General features: G+C 37.7%; 1 protein-coding gene and 1 non-coding gene across 2 annotated transcripts in view; both read right to left on the bottom strand.

Annotated features, from left to right (window-relative positions):
- Positions 1-659: 659 nt before the first annotated feature.
- trnak-cuu (transfer RNA lysine (anticodon CUU)) lies at positions 660-732 on the bottom strand. Its single transcript has one exon. It is a non-coding gene; the product is annotated as a tRNA-Lys (tRNA).
- Positions 733-8710: 7978 nt separating this feature from the next.
- Positions 8711-20127, bottom strand: part of fbxl7 (F-box and leucine-rich repeat protein 7) — a 100300-nt gene continuing 88883 nt past the window's right edge. The window contains 1 exon segment of the mRNA NM_001080042.1: positions 8711-10025. Within this exon segment, the coding sequence (NP_001073511.1) occupies positions 9289-10025 (737 nt within the window). The 3' untranslated portion in view covers positions 8711-9288.

Below are 20127 nucleotides of genomic sequence, written 5' to 3'. Positions count from 1 at the left end.
TTCTTTAAAATACCTTCTTTTGTGCTAAACTGAAGAAAGGGAATTATAAATGCTTGGAAGCACTTGAGGGAAGGTAAATAATGAGTATGTTTTTATTTAGGGTGAACTATCCCTTTCAAAAGCATCAAGTAATTGGTAACTGTCGATATCCATAGCATTTTCTCTTAAATAAATGGTAATGGCTACTGGTTATCAACATTCTTCAGAATATCTTTTGTGTACAGCATAAGAAAGACACAGTTTGGATCCACTTGATGGTGAGAAAATTAGTACATTTTCATTTTTGGCTTGATCCATATGGAAAATAGCGTCCTGGTTGAATGTTTAACAGAATTGCCCTCTGTTGGCTGAGCAAGGCTAGTACAACTGTAGATCAGGGGCCGTTTTTCATTTATTGTTTTGTTATCTTCAAAACGCATATAATTGTTTTTATTGTTTTCTTAATGGTTTCTGGTCTCCTAAAATTTTATATTTTCTTGCTCGACAAAGCACTGTGCTGCAGGGGTGTGTTTGCTGTCGCTTGCGTAGATTATAATTAATCATTTAAATAAATGTTTGTATTTGTTAATTATGAATTTGTTCACATTGATCAGTAAATGAGTTTAACGTCAATGGAAATCAAACAGAAAGCAGTCACTTGTGAGGGCGAAAAAGTTTTGCGCCCAACGTGGGGCTCGAACCCACGACCCTGAGATTAAGAGTCTCATGCTCTACCGACTGAGCTAGCCGGGCTGATGATGCGCTGGTTTATAACAGGGTATAAGAAGGAGGCAAGCACGACATGGCTCATGTATGGGTCTCACGAGTGAGTAATTCATGGTAAATTACATTCTCATTTTAAAACTAACACATTCTTATACACTCGTATTTTTTTTTGTGTTCAATATGAATTTTCTCAATTCTTTTATTTTATCGAGGTACGTTAGGGCAGCAGGTGGTGCTCAACCCTCACGTCGGAAAACGTCTAACGTTAACTTGCTAACCTGTGTAATTTATAACGCGTTTATTGTTCTTTTTCTGTCTATTTGGTTTTCTGAAAGCCAATTCTACTTATCTTCTGAAAGTTTTGTTGATACCCGTTGATACGTCTTTCAACGTCTGTAAACGTAAGCACGTCGAGATTAGTTACGTTAGACATCTCTGAATTTGTGTGCATGGTATGGATATTATGACTATTCTAGTGATTATATTTTCAGATTTTAATATCGCGATTACTGTAGTATTTCACTCTAAAAGCTACAAGACTCACTTCTGTGAGGGAATATCTTTTTAACTACCCTCAAACCTCATTTACTAGCTCTAATTTGACATTTTGCAATTAAATCACAGGTACTACACATGCTTCAGGTGTAGTAAAAGTAATGTAGTTTTAAAAATTATTGGACAAATAAAGCTTTGTTCTGTTTACATCACCTTGTATGTATTTATTCTGTTAACTCAATGGTTTTCATTTGATTTCTCTAGCAGTGGGGGAGCAGCTGACTTTCTAAGGAATGAACGTGTGTCATGACAGTTTTCAGACACCAACAAAGACAAAGAATATTTTTTTCATTTTGGAGTGCCTTTTTTTACACTGTACGATGTAATATTGCCTATTATTATTATTATTAATAATATTATTATTATTATTATTTTAATATGAGACATTTTTATGAGCTATGTTAGTCGGGGACTGTAGTAGTTTTGGTAATTGTTTTAACATAGGCATACTCTCCTAATAACTTTTCCCCTCACAGTGTCTTCATTTGCTTAGTGCATGAGTAAGTGTGCATGTGCAAGTCTGCAGTTCTTGATGTTATTGCTTTTTGCTGTTGTTTCTGTACTGAACTAGAGCTGTACGATATTGTAAAAATGTTACATTGTGCGATAATTTTTTTTCCCTGTGATGTCAATACAATTTGACTAGATGACTTAAATAGCACTATGTGATGTGCATAGTAATTCCTTTAGACTGATTGTGAGAGAGAAATGTAAACATATTTCTTTGTAATTTATTTTAAAGTGAAATAACCGTGCTTTATAGTTTTCTGGATAGAGTAATAGTGTTCAGGTACAGAAATTGAACGTAAAACAACACTGCATGGTCATATAAATAGTTCAATAAAATTAATGTTTATTAAACTTTTTTATTTCTTTACTAAAATGCTTTAAACTCTCTTAAAACACAGTCTTACACAGTCACATCACATGCCTTAAAAACAGACGATAAACTTTAATGATGCAGACATGGTTTAATTTTGCAGTGTCTCCACAAATCTCATGTGTTTTGGTTTCTGGACATCTATAATCCTAACTCAACATTGTATATCTTGCGATGTAAATATTGCGATACTGATGCTCAAACAATATATTGTGCAGCCCTATACTGAACCACAAACAATCTCACCCTTTTGCCAAAAGCAGCAGTTTTGGCCCCAAGATCTGTTGCTCATATCTGTTTGGATGTGTAAATCCATATCTGGGTAATGTATAAAAATCAACATGATGGTTTAATAAAGCATCGTTGTCATCGTGCGATTGTACATTTACACAATTTATTTGTGCACCCTGGAAAAGGCCTTCAGACCAGAGGCTCCCTCTGTAGAATAGTATACTATTTTTGGTATATCATTTTTGGTATACACAGTATGGTACTGTGTGCAACACTAGCTGAACCATGCTAATTTCCCTGTCCATTATCAATAATTGAATTGTGATCATGCATTTGTTCACTGTAGTATAAATGCTAAATGACATTGTATTGAAACTGAAAAATTCGAACTCCCTGTAAAACGTGGAGATTGTCATATTTGGGGATTTCCTTAACAATCTGGGAAACTCTTGTTCTGTGTACTGCTGTGGGCTGTGATGTTAGTTGGCTCGGCTGTACAGTGTCTGTTAGCCTGGACAGTGTTGCTGCTCTGGGATGTAATATTACACTGGAGTTTGCTGCTGTACTCTGCTGTTTCATCACTGGGAAATAGAGTCAGACTCAAATGACTATAATTACATTTCCTTTTGTTTTCTCACAATCACCTGGCAAACTTGCTGTGTTCTGTGGCACCCGACCAAGGTGTTAGCGGTTAAATGATAACTAAAACAGCTTAACATTAAAAGGTATTCTTTGTCAGAACAGCTTAGTTTGCAATGCCGCATTATAAATGATACACAGAAATCGTACAATACAGCACTTATTTAATTAGATGCCTAAAAAAACATGATGTGGTTTTTTGTCTAAGATACCTAGATTGTTTTCCTCAACCATGGCTAATACACCAACAGGCCAAAACATATGACCAGTTAACACATATCCCTCCATTGACAGTAGGATCGTGATGTTCAAAGTGCACTAAAAGAATTAAAAACATTCACTGTAAAACCCAACAATCCACTTGATCAAATGAAACGAGTGTAGTTACCTCAAAATTGACTGAAAGTTATTTCTACTCATTTGAAAAGCGTTTTGAACTCAGTGTTGAAGGTAATGGGTTAATGAAATACCTCATTACTTCAACTTAAATGGAGTAAGTTCACAGTACTCATATAGATTAGTTTTTAACTCAAATGGTTTGTAGCAATCGGTTTCCTCAAACAGTTTGAGTTGCCTTAATTTATTGGGTTTTACAGTACTCAATTGGTTTGAGTTCTCTTCATTCATTGGGTTTTACTTTACTCAAATTGCTTCGTTTATTCAAATAGATGGAGTTCACAGTACTCATTAGGTTCAGTTTTTGAACTTAAATGGTGTGTTGCAAATGGTTATTTTAAATGGTTTGAGTTACCTTCACTTATTGGGTTTTACAGTGTTGTTAAATGTTAATTTGACGATTTGACTGTGGTAAGCACATAGCAAAGAGCTTAGAATCACCAAAAGACGACACTCTATTGCTATTTGTGAAACAGCCACTAGATGCCACTTATGTCACGGCTCGGCCATTTTGGAATGAAAATTCCAATAGGAAAACCGCACAGATAAATAACATCAGACAGTCTGAATTAAAATGTTAAGTTAAATATGAGTTAAAATGAGTACATCCCCTTTGAAGAGTAACATTCTAAAACAATATCGCAATGAAAACAGACAAATTCGAACATGTTGGCAAAACTAAGTTTAATTCATTCATTCATTTTCTTGTCGGTTTAGTCCCTTCATTAATCCAGGGTCGCCACAGCGGAATGAACCACTAACTATTGCAGCACGTTTTTACGCAGCAGATGTCCTTCCCGCCATAACCCATCTCTGGGAAATATCCACACACACTCATTCACACACACTCATACACTACGGACAATTTAGCCTACCCAATTCACCTGTACCGCATGTCTTTGGACTGTGGGGGAAATCGGAGCACCCAGGGGAAACTAACACAAACGCAGGGAGAACATGCAAACTCCACACTGAAACGCCAACTGAGCCGAGGATCAAACCAGCGTCCTTCTTAATGTGAAGCGTCAGCACCATTTACTGCGCCACTGCGTCACAAGTAAAATACATCTGATTTCTATTATACATATGATATACTTCATATATAACATAAAAGAAAGGTTAACAAAATGACTTAATTACTTTTTTTGTTTTACTCAAATTAGGGTGAAGGAAAAATGAGTATGCACAACAAAAACCACATTATCTGGTAGTTTGTATGGCCTCCATGATTTTTAATGACAGCATTAAAAATTATGAATATATATATATATATATATATATATATATATATATATATATATATATATATATATATATATATATATATATATATATATACATTTTGGAGAAAGTATCTTTTTTTTAAATAAAAACGTTATTAGTCTTTTTAAACAGAGAACACTGGAAACAATACTATCTACTATTATAATATAATAATTAAACAAAAAGTACTGTTAATCGTTATCAACATCCCATTTTAAAGGTCATGTTAATTTAATTTAACATGTCAGTATTATATATTGTGCCAGTGCGTAAACTATTAAATTAAAGTAATTTCACCTAAATGTCACAGTTTCAAGAAAACATTCATTCATTAATTTTCTTGTCGGCTTAGTCCCTTTATTAATCTGGGGTCGCCACAGCGGAATGAACCGCCAACTTATCCAGCAAGTTTTTACGCAGCGGATGCCCTAGTTTCAAGAAAACAAGTATTGTTAATATATTAAACATTAAGTCTGTAAAATAAACTATTAAAAGTGCTGATGATCACCAGTCTATGAAATTAAGTGTTGTATTGTCGCCTTTCAGGTTGTATTTCAGCTTTGATGCACTTTTTAAATAAATAAATTAAAAACAAAGCAGCTGCTTGCCATAGCGACAGCAATAAGATCCAATGGACGGCCGATCGCTTTCACTCCAGAATGGCGGAATTGCTGGGCTCTGCTGTTTCAATGGAATGTTCTATTGAGTGTCGTCTCTTGCTGATTTTAAGCTCTTTGCGCATAGCCTGAAATGAGATGAGACAAAGTCATTTATACAGTTTTTATTTTGTAAATTTTTGTGCACAAAGTTGTTCTTGGAGCTTTTGAATGATCACAGTTGAATATGGTCTGTTTTGATGATATTGTTGGTTCCTTTTCTGCACTTTGAATGTCTCACATCCATTGCTGTCTATGGAGGATGAGAGGGGTCTCTGATTTCATGTAAATATGTTAATTTGTGTACCAAAGATGAACAAAGATCTCCAGAGTTTGGAATGACATGAGGTTGAGTAATAACAGATTTTTGTGTGTGTGTGAACTAATCCTTAAGATCTGGGTAGATTAGATGGTAAGCAAACAATCAGGTTTCATCAACATGCTGGATTCAGGGAATGAAGGTATCCTGGTTGCAGAAGTAGAAATACTTGAGTGACCATGACTAAGGCTAAATTATTATAACAACATGACTTGGTTAGAGTATTTCTGAAATGGATATGCATTTCAGTTGTGCTTGGTCAGCAGTGGTGAGAACAGTGGTCTGAGGAGGGCAAACCACAATCCGGTCACAGGAGTTGGTGATGCAAGGCTCATCAATGCATGAGTATGACAATTTGGTCAATCCCATTTAGTTCTAGCCAATAAAAGTTCTACTTTGGTATGGTTACACAATATCTTGATGATTATGGGACACATCAAATGGTGCATTGCACTTTTCTGCATATGGGGCTGTGCAACCATAGGCCAATAAGAGGCCTATGATGACCCATGTCCCCCATCCTATGCATCTACAATAAGCATGAGAGTGTCGAAACTAGACATTGGAGCAGTGATAGAGTGTTGCCTTGTATAATGCATACTGTTTTCTTTTACATCAAACTTTCCAACCACATATTGTTATGCACATTTTGGAATAGCGCATGCAAATATGCTTGATGGAAATGCCCAGATGCACATCCATTTTTGAAAATGTGCATAAAATACTTATGATCACAACACATGATAAACTTTCTGGAGGATAAACTTTTTTTATCTGATAAGAAAAAAACAAACCTAAACTATGATGGAAACAATTTTACCTAATAAATTCTAGTATGCACATAAAAAAAAGTTTATCTTGTGATGATAAAAATGGGCGCAATGGGACAGCTAGACAAACTAATGGATATAAAATGTTGCTTGGTCATTCTAAAATGCCTTATTCAATGCTCATCATTAAATTGGTTCCACATTATTATCTTCAGAACTGTCTTGAGTGGCTGCTTTGTGATATTTGATGCAGGTTTATCAGGAAGGGATGATTTTGTTCTCTTTGACTCATTTCGGACGGATGTGCTGGGAGACAATTACTGCATTGCCACTGCCATGCCTAAAATGAGTAAGTCAGTGCGTGTGTGAAGACTTGCGTTTCCAATTAAAATCAATTCAATTCATCTTTATTTCTATAGCGCTTTTATAACATAGATTGTGTCAAAGCAGCTTTAACATAGAAGCTCTAGTAAATTGGAACTGCTTCAGTCCAGTTTTGAAGTTCAGTACTGTCTCCTACTGGCACCTGGTTGGGCTTTTGCCAATTTCCTTAGTTTTGCTCGTAATAAGGATGGATTAAAATACATTGTTACTAATCTTGGGAAGCTACAAATTCAACCCACAAATGGAAAAAAGGTGCAGGCACATTATAAAGCTACCAAGATTCACAATGGTCAGAATGAAAATTCCCTTGGTTTGATATTGTGGATAACATGAAGAGTCATTGCCCCTTCATTAGAGGAGAGACCACTCGGGACACAATGCCAACTGTGTAAACAGATTGATAGAAAGATAAACAGATCGAGAAATAGATAATTTAATGCTGTAGAGTTACATGTAATTTGTTTGCTTCCATTGTCTCCATCTTGATTGTTTTGTGATAATGCAATACTTTACCTTTGTGATTCTGATTTGACCTTCTTCCTGCTGAACTGAATGGGTTTTGTGACATTTGATTTAGGGACATACTTAATTCGGCATGATTTTGGCATCACTGCTTAAGCTCTGGGGCTATTGGCCCCAGCCAGCCCAATGAAAATCTTGGCTTGCACTGGCATAACAGAGGAAAAGTGGCTGTTGACAAGCCAGAAGAGGAAGTGTAATGCTCTGGCCAATGTTTTGCTGGATAACCCTGGGTCTGGACATTGAAGATGTCATTTTGACACATAGAAGCTCCACAATTGTTTGCAGACCAAGTGCTTCTCTCCATAACAATAGTGTTTCCTGGTGGAAGTGGCCTATTTTAGCACTGCACGCTGCGCAGATTGAGCAGGAATTGTTTGAAGAACAGGATGGACAGTTTAAGGTGTTGGTCTGGCATGCTATTCCCAAACAAAGCATCTGCGGAACATGCAGGACCAACAAGATGATGGGTCTACCTCAAAACTTACAGGGTCCTTAAAGGATCTGCTGCTTATATATTGGTGCCAGATACCACAGGGTACCTTCAGGGGTCATTGTCCATTGTCATATTGCAAGAAAACATACATACAGCAACGAAGTTCGCAACTCAAAAGCTTCATTCCCACTACAAATGACTCGCAGCAGCAAAGCGACAAGCACCGCTCATTTGAATGTAAAGTTAGTGACTTCCAGCACTCTCTGTCTACGCGAGCGACAGCATCCATTGGCGACCAGGTGGGCGTGTCGAGCAACGCGACAAAGTTGGGAATCCTTCAACTTTATGCAAATGAAAAGTGACCTTCTTGAACGACAGCCAATAGGAGCACCAGTAGAGCTCTCGTGATCCTCTCTCAGCTTGCTTAGAGGCCAGTTGTGGTCTCTGTGCTGTAGACCTGCACTAGTGGTGCTCAACCCTGTTCCTGGAGATCGACATTCCTGCAAAGTTCAGCTCCAACCCTGATCAAACACACCTGAACCAATTAATTAGGACCTGAACAGCACTTGATAATTACAAGCAGGTTTATTTGATATGGGTTGCAACTGAAATCTGCAGGGAGGTCGATCTCCAGGAACAGGGTTGGTCACACCTGACCTACACAGACCTGAGTTTGCAGCAGGTTGCTACCTAGAGCCACCGGCAGCTACAAAGTCGCTGCTAGTGTGAATGAGGCGTCAAACCTCCCGCAGCTAACATTATGTAGTTCTATATTCAGTTATAATATAATAATTTAAATTTTATGTTGACATTTTAATTAAAGGCTTGAATTAACAAGACATTGCAGTACTTTTCTGGCTGCATCTAATAGGTTGGCTGTATTAACATTGTAATATTTGTTTTCCATTTACACATTCCAGCTAATGTAGTTTAGAGAGATAAAAGCAGACACCTTCATTTTTTTAAAATGGCTTAGACCTCTTTAATCCATGGTCATCCTCCGTTAGTTAAACACCTGAAATGGGCCTTATTGGCCATTACAAAGGTGAACGTCACAACGAAAATGGCACTGTTTGGTAATACTTCTCGGTAATGAAACCAGAATAGAAACCTAAGATATTACATGATGAAACGAAGCAAAACATTCAAAACAGAGATGTCAAATGTAAACATCAAATAATCAAACCGTGAACAACTTCTGCAACAACAAAAAAATGAAATTAAAAAAGTGTTGAGTTACATTTCTGGTTAATGTCACTTCATGTAATCCTCTATGTGTCAAATTGCATTCACGATAAATCATTTACACACGTTACACGTAATACAATCCGACAAAGACAAGATGAGTAATCAAAAACAAAATGATAAGTGAATAAAAATATAAATAGATGGATTAAAAAAAGTTAAGATTTCTCCCAACCATGCAAGTTAAATACAGAGGTGCAGCAGTGCAAATCTCCACTGTGTTGTCCAGCAGAGACATCACCGGCCCGGGTCAAAACGAGACTTCTTCTCAAATCTGTCCGCACAACCTCTCAGAAAAAGGCTGGATTGGTATGTTCGATGATGCAGCGTTTGCAGTGGCGTTTGACGAAGCGCAGCGCCTCCAGTGACACGTCGCAGTCCTGTACATTCAGCAGCTGAAGGTCGAAGCAGTTGGCTGCCACCACCTGTAGCCCACGGCCTGTGATGCTCTCGCATGACTTCAGGCTTAGTCTTTTCAGGTTGAAGGAGTTCAGTGCAAGCTGCTCCAGGCCAGCGTCCGACACCAGTGGGCACTTCCCAATGTCTAGAGATTTGAGCTTGAGGCAGCTCTTGGCCAGGTGCTCGATGCCGTGGTCTGTCAGGCCCTCGCAGCCTCGAGCGTTCAGGTAACGCAGTCTACTGCAGTACTTGGCCACGTAACGAACACCCACGTCTGTGATGCGACTGCAGTGCGCTATGCTGAGGTACCGCAGGCGGCCCTCTAGTTTCGCAATCTCCCGCAGACCAAAGTCACTGATAAAGCGGCAGTCGCTAACGCTGAGCTCCCGCACGCCGGGACAGTAGATGACCAGGAATCGCAGGCCCTCATCGGTTAGGCGCACGCAGCGCCGCAGGTACAGGTGGGTGAGCTGAGTGCAGTGGGCTGCGATGGTGTGCAGCCCTTCATCTTCCAATGCGAAACAGTCTGTCATGTCAAGAAAGCGGATGGAGATCTGCTGGCCGTGAAGCGGGGAGAGTTTTACTGACACATCCCGAGTCAGGCTGATGCAGGTCACCTTAGAACAACCTGCAGAGAGAAGGATATCAGATCAAAGTGTATCACTGAAGAAAGGGAGATATACATGTTTGTATTTAAAAACTATCCCTTTAAAAGAATGTTTCATTCAAAAAAGAAAATGTCCTCTCCATTTAGGCCCAATCCCAATACTTTTTTTGTACCTCTACCCCTTCATCTTGGCCCTTGAAACAGAGTGTGAGGGGGAAGGGCTTCAAAATTTACCTCTAAGAAATAAGACAGCATAAAACCTTCACACGTCATCATATGTCATCGCGATCTCTTGCTTCATATGAGATTGACGATCATGACTGCTGTAGTTTTTGCAGCTATATATTCATCTTCAGGAAATCACTGAATATATCAAAACGATATAACTTGGCAATAAGATCGTAACTGTATTGTGCATTTACACAGTGGCCATGTTCATCTATGTAAATACACAAAAACAACATTATAGCAGACACTGTAAAAGGTCATTCCCAGCCACTAGACTTTTCTTACAGGGGATTCGAGCGTCATTGAGTGTCAGAATGTTGTGGGACTGCTGTGCAGGAGTTAATGTTTTGGATTATAGATAGCGAAACTTAGCGGTTTTAATTTTAAACAACGAACGTGGTTATGAATTTATTGAAACATGCTTATTTGGTGTAAAAATTTGTAATAATGACAAAAAATACTAATTTGTGTATCTCCTGACTTCCGTGTGCAGCTATGCTGCCGTTGTAGATGGTGTTTTCTGGGAAATCTTTGTATCCTTTGATTTCGAGTGTGGTCCTGAAAAATCTCAGTTTTGAGGGGTATCTAGCCCTTCCCCTCAGCCCTAAGCCTTCAAGCTAAAGAGAATTGGAACACAACTATCTCCTCACGTGAACGTGCAAAATGAGGGGCAGGGCCTTACATTTTTATTTGTAGGGCCAAAAACCTATAGAAACGTATTAACTTGATTGAGAGCAGTGAGCTAATGTTAAGTCAAACTTTATTAAAGTTGCCATTGGTGATTTCCTAATTTATTTCATATTTAAAAATGTAAAAAAATAAATAATATATATATTTTATAATTCGATTTATAACAGAATGGAGTTACATTAGTCAAGCTGCACCTGTTCATTGCCTTGATTTGCTCAGCAATATCTTCTGCATTGTGCTCTATCCATTGTGTGAAAGTATTTATACTTTTAAAAATCAGATTCATTTACAGCATTTAAATGAAGCATTTATTTTTGGTTTGCTTTTTTTGTAGCTCAGAAATAAAAGAAACAAAAAAGTTACGGTAAATTAGAAATTATGATCTCTGTTAAAGGCATTCGCCCCTACCCTCACCATAGCTCTTACTTCTCATGTGGGATGGAGGACCAAATCAAAGATTACCATGAGACAACTTTGGGCCCTAGTTTGGACTTCTCTGTTCTAAATGTTTATAAACTTCTCTCTTTTCTGTTGAACACAAAACAAGATATTCTGAAGAATGTTTGGATAAATTTGACATCCACAGTAGGAACAAAAAATACTAAGGCAGAGAAAATGTAAGTGTTCTGTATACTGTTTATTATACTGTTTCATTTTAATATAAGTGCCTATAAATTAAATGCCATAAAAGCTATTAAACAACTTTTTAAATATTTAATTTATAGGCGTTTATATCAAAAGTAAAAATATAATTCATAATTCAATAGGTCATTCAATTCAATGGTAATATATAGTTTCACGAGTATATGATAGGGGGCGCTATTATGCATTTTCTGTAATATTACAGGACCTCAGTATACAAAATCTTGCAAAGAAGAAAACAGTGTCTGAGGCATTGCTTGTGCAAATGCATGCTAACGTGATCGAAAGAGGAACATGACTGTGCCAGATTTGGGTGTATTGATGAGGTCAATATACTCAGTCTATGTTTTGACCATCCATCTGTATCTGTATTGTAGTTTAGATTTTTGGAACTTTTTTCCACAAATTGTTATTATATTTTAAAATGAAACCCATTTAATGTGTTAATAAACACAGATGAGTCTGTTGATATATTTTATATCTTGATATAAAGATCAGGTGTAAGTGTATCATTTTCATTTGTAACCCCGCCGGTCCTACTCGAACTGGAATTGAACGGGCGACCTTCAGCATTGGAGTCGGTTGCTCTAACAAGGCAGCTAAAGACCATCCGTCTGTTGCTAGAGCACCTTTTAGAGGTCAGAGGAGTGAGGTTTACCTGCACAGCACTTCAATAGCTGGCCTCCATTACACATACACTCAGAATATGTTTTTGGTGCCTGTTCAAACTAGTTTAAAATGAGTTGAATCAACACAATCCTTGAGTTCTTTTGGGGACAACTTAATTGTTTTATGTTCAATCCACTTAAATTTGTAAACAAATTTAAGTTAACTTAATCCATTTGTGTTGGGACAACATAAAGGAACTGTTTGACAGTTCCCAGCACTTTTTGTACAGTATATATAAATAAAGTTATGAATGTGAAGTTATAACAGATTAGTATAAAATTAATAACTAGAAAAGTAGAGTTCGTAGACTAACTATATCGTGGCTTGAGAGAGCCTAGTCTGAAAGTTTGCAGTAGCTTTATCCTTTAAGTAGTTTAACATTGAAATAGTTTTTAAGAAGCTTGAAACAGTCATATCTACATACAGGTTAGCATGTTTCTAGCATGGATTGGGATGTTTCTTGCTAGACCAGAGGTGTCCAAACTCGGTCCTGGAGGGCTGTTGGCTCCAACTTTCTTTAACACACCTGTGAGTTTCTAGTATACCTAGAAAGAGCCTGATTAGCTGTTTCAGGTGTGTTTAATTGGGGTTAGAACTAAAATATGCAGGACACCAGCCCTTCAGGACAGAGTTTGGTCACCCCTGTGCTAGACTGTTGATAGAGGGTTTTAAGTGGTTGCTATGATGTTCTGAGTAGGGATGTCCTGATCCGATATTGATATCAGAAATAGGTCCAATATCAGTCCAAAAAACTATAACGGACTGCGTTAAAAATCTCAGATATAAGCAGTCCGATTCAGCTATTCTATCCAGCAGAATATCTACTCTGTTACAGCTATTATATTCAGTAGGCATCCAGAGCCAGCGTGCAAAGCCCACGTGATCACAACACTGCTTGATAGCAAAGTCCCTTTAAGATTTAACATGCTCTTCACACTAAGTTATGGTGTATTACGTTGGGAATCTTTTGTGAGGGTAGCACACGCTGACGCTATTAACAACGGCACATCTTTACAGGTTGATTTAATATCGTAATATTTGTTCTTTAATTATTTTTTATATATTCTTATGTAAAATGTTCACATTTATGCAACCAATAGTTAATAAATTGGTCGTTTATTATTGTACTTGCTGTTGCTGACTTTTGTTCTCAGTTTGATCTAGCCGTTAATACATTTTACTCAACAAAATAGGTAAAAGTAAAGTATTCATGATTTGTGCTGATATCGGATTTATATCGGTATCGGTTCTTACTGAAGGCTGCAATATCGGTATCGTATCGGAAGTTAAAATGTTGTATCGGGACATCCCTAGTTCTGAGTAGTTGCTTAGGTGTTGCTAGTGAGTTGTTAAGCCTCCTTTCCACTGCGCACGACAAACGACAAGCAACAGACCGGAAGTCATTAATTTCCAATAGAGAGTAGTCCGGGAGCTGAGTGGAAATCCAATCATCTCCATATGCGGAAAATTCGGCTCCGAATTGAGCTGCGGATCCATTGAAATATTTGAACTCCTGTGACTTGACCGTTTGCGACCGGATGTGATGTATTTCAATCAGGCAGGTCCATGCATGTGACATGAGAAAAACTAGTTCTTTCATTATTTTTTTAATGAGAAAAAGTTTATATATAAAAAAAAAACATTTCTATTTATAAATGAGTAATAAAAATATTTTTTGTTGTTGTCTTCACATTGTCGGTCTATAAGTTTCTAGTATTCATTCATTCATCCATTCAACCATGGTGAAAACATGGAGAATAAAGGCTCTTTTTTGCACTTTATTTTGGACACCACGAAAATTAGCTTCTGTCCCATGGTGCACAACAACACTGAAAATTCTGTGCGACTGCCTAAAGGGGGCGTACTTCGACAGTCGTGTCCAAATGTCGTGTGCAGTGTAAAGGTGGCTTTAGGGTGTTCTGAGGGGTTGCTAGGCGGTTGCTAAGGTGTTGCTAGGGTGTTTTGACTGGTTGTAAAGGCGTTGCTAGGCGGTTGCTAAAGTGTTCTGAGTGGTTGTTAGGCAGTTGCTAAGGTGTTGCTAGGGTGTTCCAGGTAGTTGTTAAGGTGTTGCTAGGTGGTTGCTAAGGTGTTGCTAGGGGTTGCAAGTTGTTGCTATGCAGTTTCTACGGTGTCCTGAGTAGTTGTTAAGGCATTGCAAGGGTGTTCTATGTGGTTGCAAGGTGGTTGCTAGGGTGTTCTGAGTGGTTGCTAAGGCATTGCTAGGCAGTTGCTAAAGTGTTGCTGGGCGGCTGCTAAGGGGTTCAAGGTCATTACTAAGGTGTTGCTAGGTAGTTGCTAGGATGTTGCTAAGGTGTTGCAAGGTGGTTGCTAGGGTGTTGTGATTGGTTGCTAGGCAGTTGCTAATGCGTTAATAGGTGGTTGCTAAGGTGTTGCTAGGCAGTAGCTAAGGTGTTCTTAGTGGTTACCAGGCAGTTGCTAACATAAATTACCATGTTTTAACAAATTAGCATGTTGTTAGCTTGAATTCAGTATGAATTAACATTCTAGTATGTTTACATTATGAATTAGCATGTTGCTAGTATGTTTATATTTTGAATTAGCATGTTGCTAGTATGTTTATATTTTGAATTAGCATGTTGCTAGTATGTGAATATTTTGAATTAGCATGTTGGTTGGGATGTTTTTAAGCATTAATATGTTGTTAGTATGTGCAATGTAAAGTCAATGGCAGTTTTTTACAATGGGAAATATATGGGACAGTTGCTAGGATGATGTAAGTGGTTGCTAGGGTGTGGCTTGTAAATTGAAAGGAGATGTTAATTGTCAGGTTGGTAGTCTCAGTTAAATGAGCTCAACCTTAAGTCTATATGACAGTCTGGTGGAAAGTTATGAGGTCATAACGTTTGGTCCAATGTTAAGTCAATGGGACTTTTCCGAATTTTCCAGGTCAGGGGAAAACCTTAAGTTGGATCAGTTGGAAAAGATATAGCAGCCCTAGTCAGAGAAGTTTGGAGGTTTGGTGTTAGTTTGGTAGCTGTAGTATGAACGGTCTAGGAGTAGATTAGAAATTAGTCTCAGAAGAAGAAGACAGAAGAATAAGAAGTTTATGTAGAATAACAGTGTGATAGCTTTCTCAAGCCACCATAATGAAATGTTTTTTTAAACAATATATTTTTGTAACTTGTACTTCCAGAGCATGGAAAGATTTTTCTCTTTTTCATTTTAATACCAGATGCGTGTTTAAATTTTGTATAATTGTTTGAAAGAAAATGACACATTTCAGCTTTAGTCTTTGAAAAAAAAAAATTTTAGGGACTGTTTCAGCCATCATAAAAAAGTCAAATCCCTCCCCAAAAAATGCCTTCACAACCATGTGTGTGCCATAATCCCGAAAGTCCAAAGACTTTTCCAGGTTGTCAGATGCACTAGAAAAGAAGTACCAAATGTTTGGTTTTAGATCCGAAATCACAGATGAAAGACTTGATAAAAACCTTGCCGTCTGAGAAACGTATCTACTCTGCTGTCCAGTCTTCACCTCGGTCATCTGACTCAACTCCTGAAACATCAGACTCAACAGAAGGAACGAAGCTGAAGGTTATTGCAGAATATGCGAAGAACATGAAAATGGCAGCGCAGGGTTTGATTTAAGCCCCGGAGAGGCATCTGAGTTGAGTTATATGAGTTGCGGTGGGGGAAGGAAAATGCAGAGCTCCAGTTCAACAGCAGAGGGACGACAACAACACACTCTGACAGGAAGAACAGCGCAGGAAGCTGGAGGTAAAACACCAGGGAAGGAACTCGAGGACATGAGGAGGAGGATTTTCTGACGTGCTTGTTCACTAAACCCTGAATTTGTGAAGATTTCAACAGGACTCACTGTGTGATAAAGCCTATAAAAACAGTCATTTTCCTGTAAAATTCAAGATAGCTGGACAAAAAAGCACGTATGGTTTTTTTGTCTGCTGTTTATATCATGAAATAATTAAGAAATATTACAGGAGCAATAAGCTCAACATCACATAAATGTGTTTTTTGTCCTGAATAGCATGGATTCAAACGTTATACACAGAAAAAGGCAAACTGCCGTGTCTTTCATTCAAAGTACAGTTTTATATTGGGTTAAGCAAAAATGATGGTTTCTGATTATAACCTGATTTATTCAATTTACCCTAAAGCAAAAAACGAACCCTCTAGCTAAAATTAAAAGCATTAGTTTTTCCTCAAAGTAATATTTTTAATTTAAACTAGCAGTTTTCATGTCACGTGACCAAATGACATCATGTTTTGCCATCTGGTATTGCTTGATTCAAATGTGAAGACGGTCAGTATCCAAAATAAACTTTGTTTAGACAAGGTCATTTTTGTTTAGACAATGTAATGTTATCTGAATTTTTGTCCTAAGCATTCTCAATGGCAACATATCTTTTTTTAAAATATGTTTCAATTTCTGTTATGTCGAGGCTAGAACCACACTAATGTAAGAGTAATAGCATAGCTTAACAACATGACATCTGCTGTTTGTTCAAACCACTTATTTAAAAAGAGCTAAAACAGCATAATTCTTACAATCTTTGGGGACAACTTATTATTTTATGTTCTATTCATTATTATTTGAAAAAACTTATGTCAACTTAATTTCTTTATGTTGTCCCAACATTAATTGTGTTGAACCCAGCATTTTTAACATGAAAAGTTACATGTACTTACTATAGTTTAATCCATAGTTAAATTTTGATTTAATAGTAAATTTTAAATAGCTATAAACATATTTATTTAAGTTGAACCAACTCAGTTAATTCATGGTTTCTATACAAACAATATTTTATCTTTGAGTGAATGTATCTTTTTCCTTGTGCAGAATAAATACTTTTGATTTAGACACAAAATAACTTTAAGGCAAAAGTTTAAACCAAAAGCTAATTTATACTTTTAGAAGAAAAAAAAAGTTGGTTCAAAGTAAAATGTGCTTCAGTAAACTGATTTCTTACTACATTTAGTAAATAATTAACTGTGTACACAATATGTCTGTTTATGTCCATTTTCCTAATCAAAATAAACAGCAGGACTGCGTCTCCGGTCTACAGTGCATCCGGAAGGTATTCATAGCACTTCACTTTTTCCACATTTATTTATGTTACAGCCTTATTCCAAAATGGATTAAATTCATTTATTTCCTCAACATTCCACACGCAATAGCCCATAATGACAATGTGAAACATATTGAAATTGTTGTAAATTTATTAAAAATAAAAAAGTTGAAAAATCACATATAAATAAGTACATAAGTACATTCACCATGAAGCTCTAAATTGAGCTCTGGTACATTCTGTTTCCACTGATCATTCTTGAGATGTTTCAGCTAATTGGACATGCTTTACACACACCTGTCTATATAATGTCCCAGGGTTGACAGTGCATGTCAAAGCACAAATTAAGCATGAAGACAAAGGAATTGTCTGCTCCGAGACAGGATTGTCTCGAGGCACAAGGCTGGGGAAGTTTACAGACAAATTTCTGCTGCTCTGAAAGTTCCATTAAGCACAGTGTCCTCCATCAGCTGTAAGTGGAAAATGTTTGGAACCACCAGGACTCTTCCTAGAGCTGGCCGGCCATCTAAGCTGAGTGATCGAGTGAGAAGGGCCTTAGTCAGGGAGGTAATCAATAACCCAATGGTCACTCTGTCTGAGCTTTAGCGTTCTTCTGTGGAAAGAGGAAGGACAACTATCTGTAGAGCAATCCACCAATCACGCCTGTATGGTACAGTGGCCAAACGGAAGCCATCCTAAATGAAAACCTGCTTCAGAGTGCTCTTGACCTCAGACTGAGGTGAAAGTTCATCTTCCAGCTGGACAATGACCCAAAGCACACCAACAAAATATCAACGGAGTGGCTTCACAACAACTCTGTGAATGTCCTTGAGTGGCCCAGCCAGAGCCCAGATCTAAATCCTATTGAACATCTCTGGAGAGATCTGAAAATGGCAGTACACCATCGCTTTCCATCCAACCTGATAGAGCTTGAGAGGTACAGCAAAGAGGAATGGGCAAAAATTCTAAATAAAAGCTTGCGGCATCATATTCAAAAAGACTTGAGGCTGTAATTGCTGGCAAAGGTGCATAAACAAAGTATTGAGCAAAGACTGAGAACACTTATCAAGTTTTTTTTTTGTAATAAATTTGCAACAATTAAAAAAAAAATCACATTGTCATTATGGGGTATTGTGTGTAGATTTTTGAGGAAATTAATGAATTTAATCCATTTTGGAAAAAGGCTGTAACATAAAAAATGTGGAAAAAGTGAAGCGCTATGAATACTTTCCGGAATCACTGTATATAGAACCATGATTTATTTCTGAATGAAACTGCGTTTTGAAGGAATCATATCACAATTCAAAGGAATAAATGAGTCATTATGATACTTAGCGCCACAAAGTTGCAGAATTAATTACTTAGTTGAAGAATCATTTCATTGGTATTACTTATTTTAATAGCTCCATATCAAGAAAAAGAGATGGTTCACTAAAAACTAAAAAATGTTTAATTCAAATAATTTTACTTCCCTTCATGTCATTTTCAACCTGCATTTCTTTCATAAAAGAATACTTGTAAAACTGTAAAGACAGTTTGTAACCAAACTGTTTTAGAGGTTAGGCAAGCATCTGCAAATAAACATATCTAAACACAAATCAGACGGAGCAAATGGAGATGCTTGTAAAGTTGTCTCTGGTGCTTTTTGCATTGAACATAATAATGACTTTAAATTTCCCTTGGGAATAAATTCTCAGCCAAATTTGAATCGCAATTAAAAAATAATAATTATTATTATTTAGATATGAAACAAAATGAAAGTGTGAAACATTTTGTGGTGAACTATTTGTTTAATTTTATTTTTTAAATGAAATAATCCTCAAAAATACGAAGTAAAAATATTTGTTTGGTGCGTCGCGGTAGCACAGTGGGTAGCACTGTCACCTCACAGCAAGAAGGTCGCTGGTTTGAGCCTCGGCTGGGTCAGTTGGTATCTCTGTGTGGAGTTTGCATGTTCTCCCCGCTTTCGTGTGGGTTTCCTGTGTGTGCTTCAGTTTTCCCCACAAGTCCAAAGACATGCCCTATAGGTGTATTGAATAAGCTAAATTGTCCTTCAAGAGTTCACACTTAGCTGATGATTTATAAAAGCTTGTTTGGCATGCTGTCCCGGGAGAGAGCCCCGGGCTCAAGGGCTCCTCGAGCCCGGGGCTTCCTCCCATTGGCAGAGCGAGAGGGGAGCCTGAGCTCGATGTGGATCTCAGAACTCCCCTGCTGCGGTAGCTAAGGGAACACAAGGGGTTAGACAAAAGCTTGATTGTTAAGTATGTTGAATGTCTTTGGATGGTGGGAGGAAACCGGAGAACCCGGGGAAAACCCACGCGGACACGGGGAGAACATACAAACTTCTCACAGAAACTTCCACCGGTCCTGTGGAACCAGGGCTGGCAGTGTTTTTGCTGTGGGGCTCACAGTGCTAACCACTGGGCCGCCGTGCCGCCAAATCAGAGGTAAAGGAGGAGAATAGGGGAGGAGGGGGGTTTCTTCCAAACGAAGATAAAGTGAACTGAAAACTGTGGCTATTTATAGTAGCTTAGGGCTCATATGATTGGAAGATAGTGATTAGCAAATGCGAGACCGGCCGTGATAAATCATAAGCACGTGATCCTCTCGAAATTAGTTTATGAATAAACTTGTGTGACGTGTGTGAATGTGAGCGTATGGGTGTTTCCCAGTGATGGGTTGCTGCTGGAAGGGCATCCGCTGCATAAGAGGTGTGCTGAATAGGTTGGCGGTTGGTTCCACTGTGGCGACCCCTGATTGCTAAAGGGGCTGAGTCAAAGAGAAAATGATTGATTGAATGAATTATTCATTCGTTCATTTGTTTTGTTTAAAAGGCTGAATCAATT

Source organism: Danio rerio, chromosome 2, assembly GCF_052040795.2.
Source record: "Danio rerio strain M-AB ecotype USA chromosome 2, GRCz13ab, whole genome shotgun sequence".
NCBI classification, from domain to species: domain Eukaryota; kingdom Metazoa; phylum Chordata; class Actinopteri; order Cypriniformes; family Danionidae; genus Danio; species Danio rerio.
This window is presented reverse-complemented; position numbering and strand designations above follow the sequence as displayed.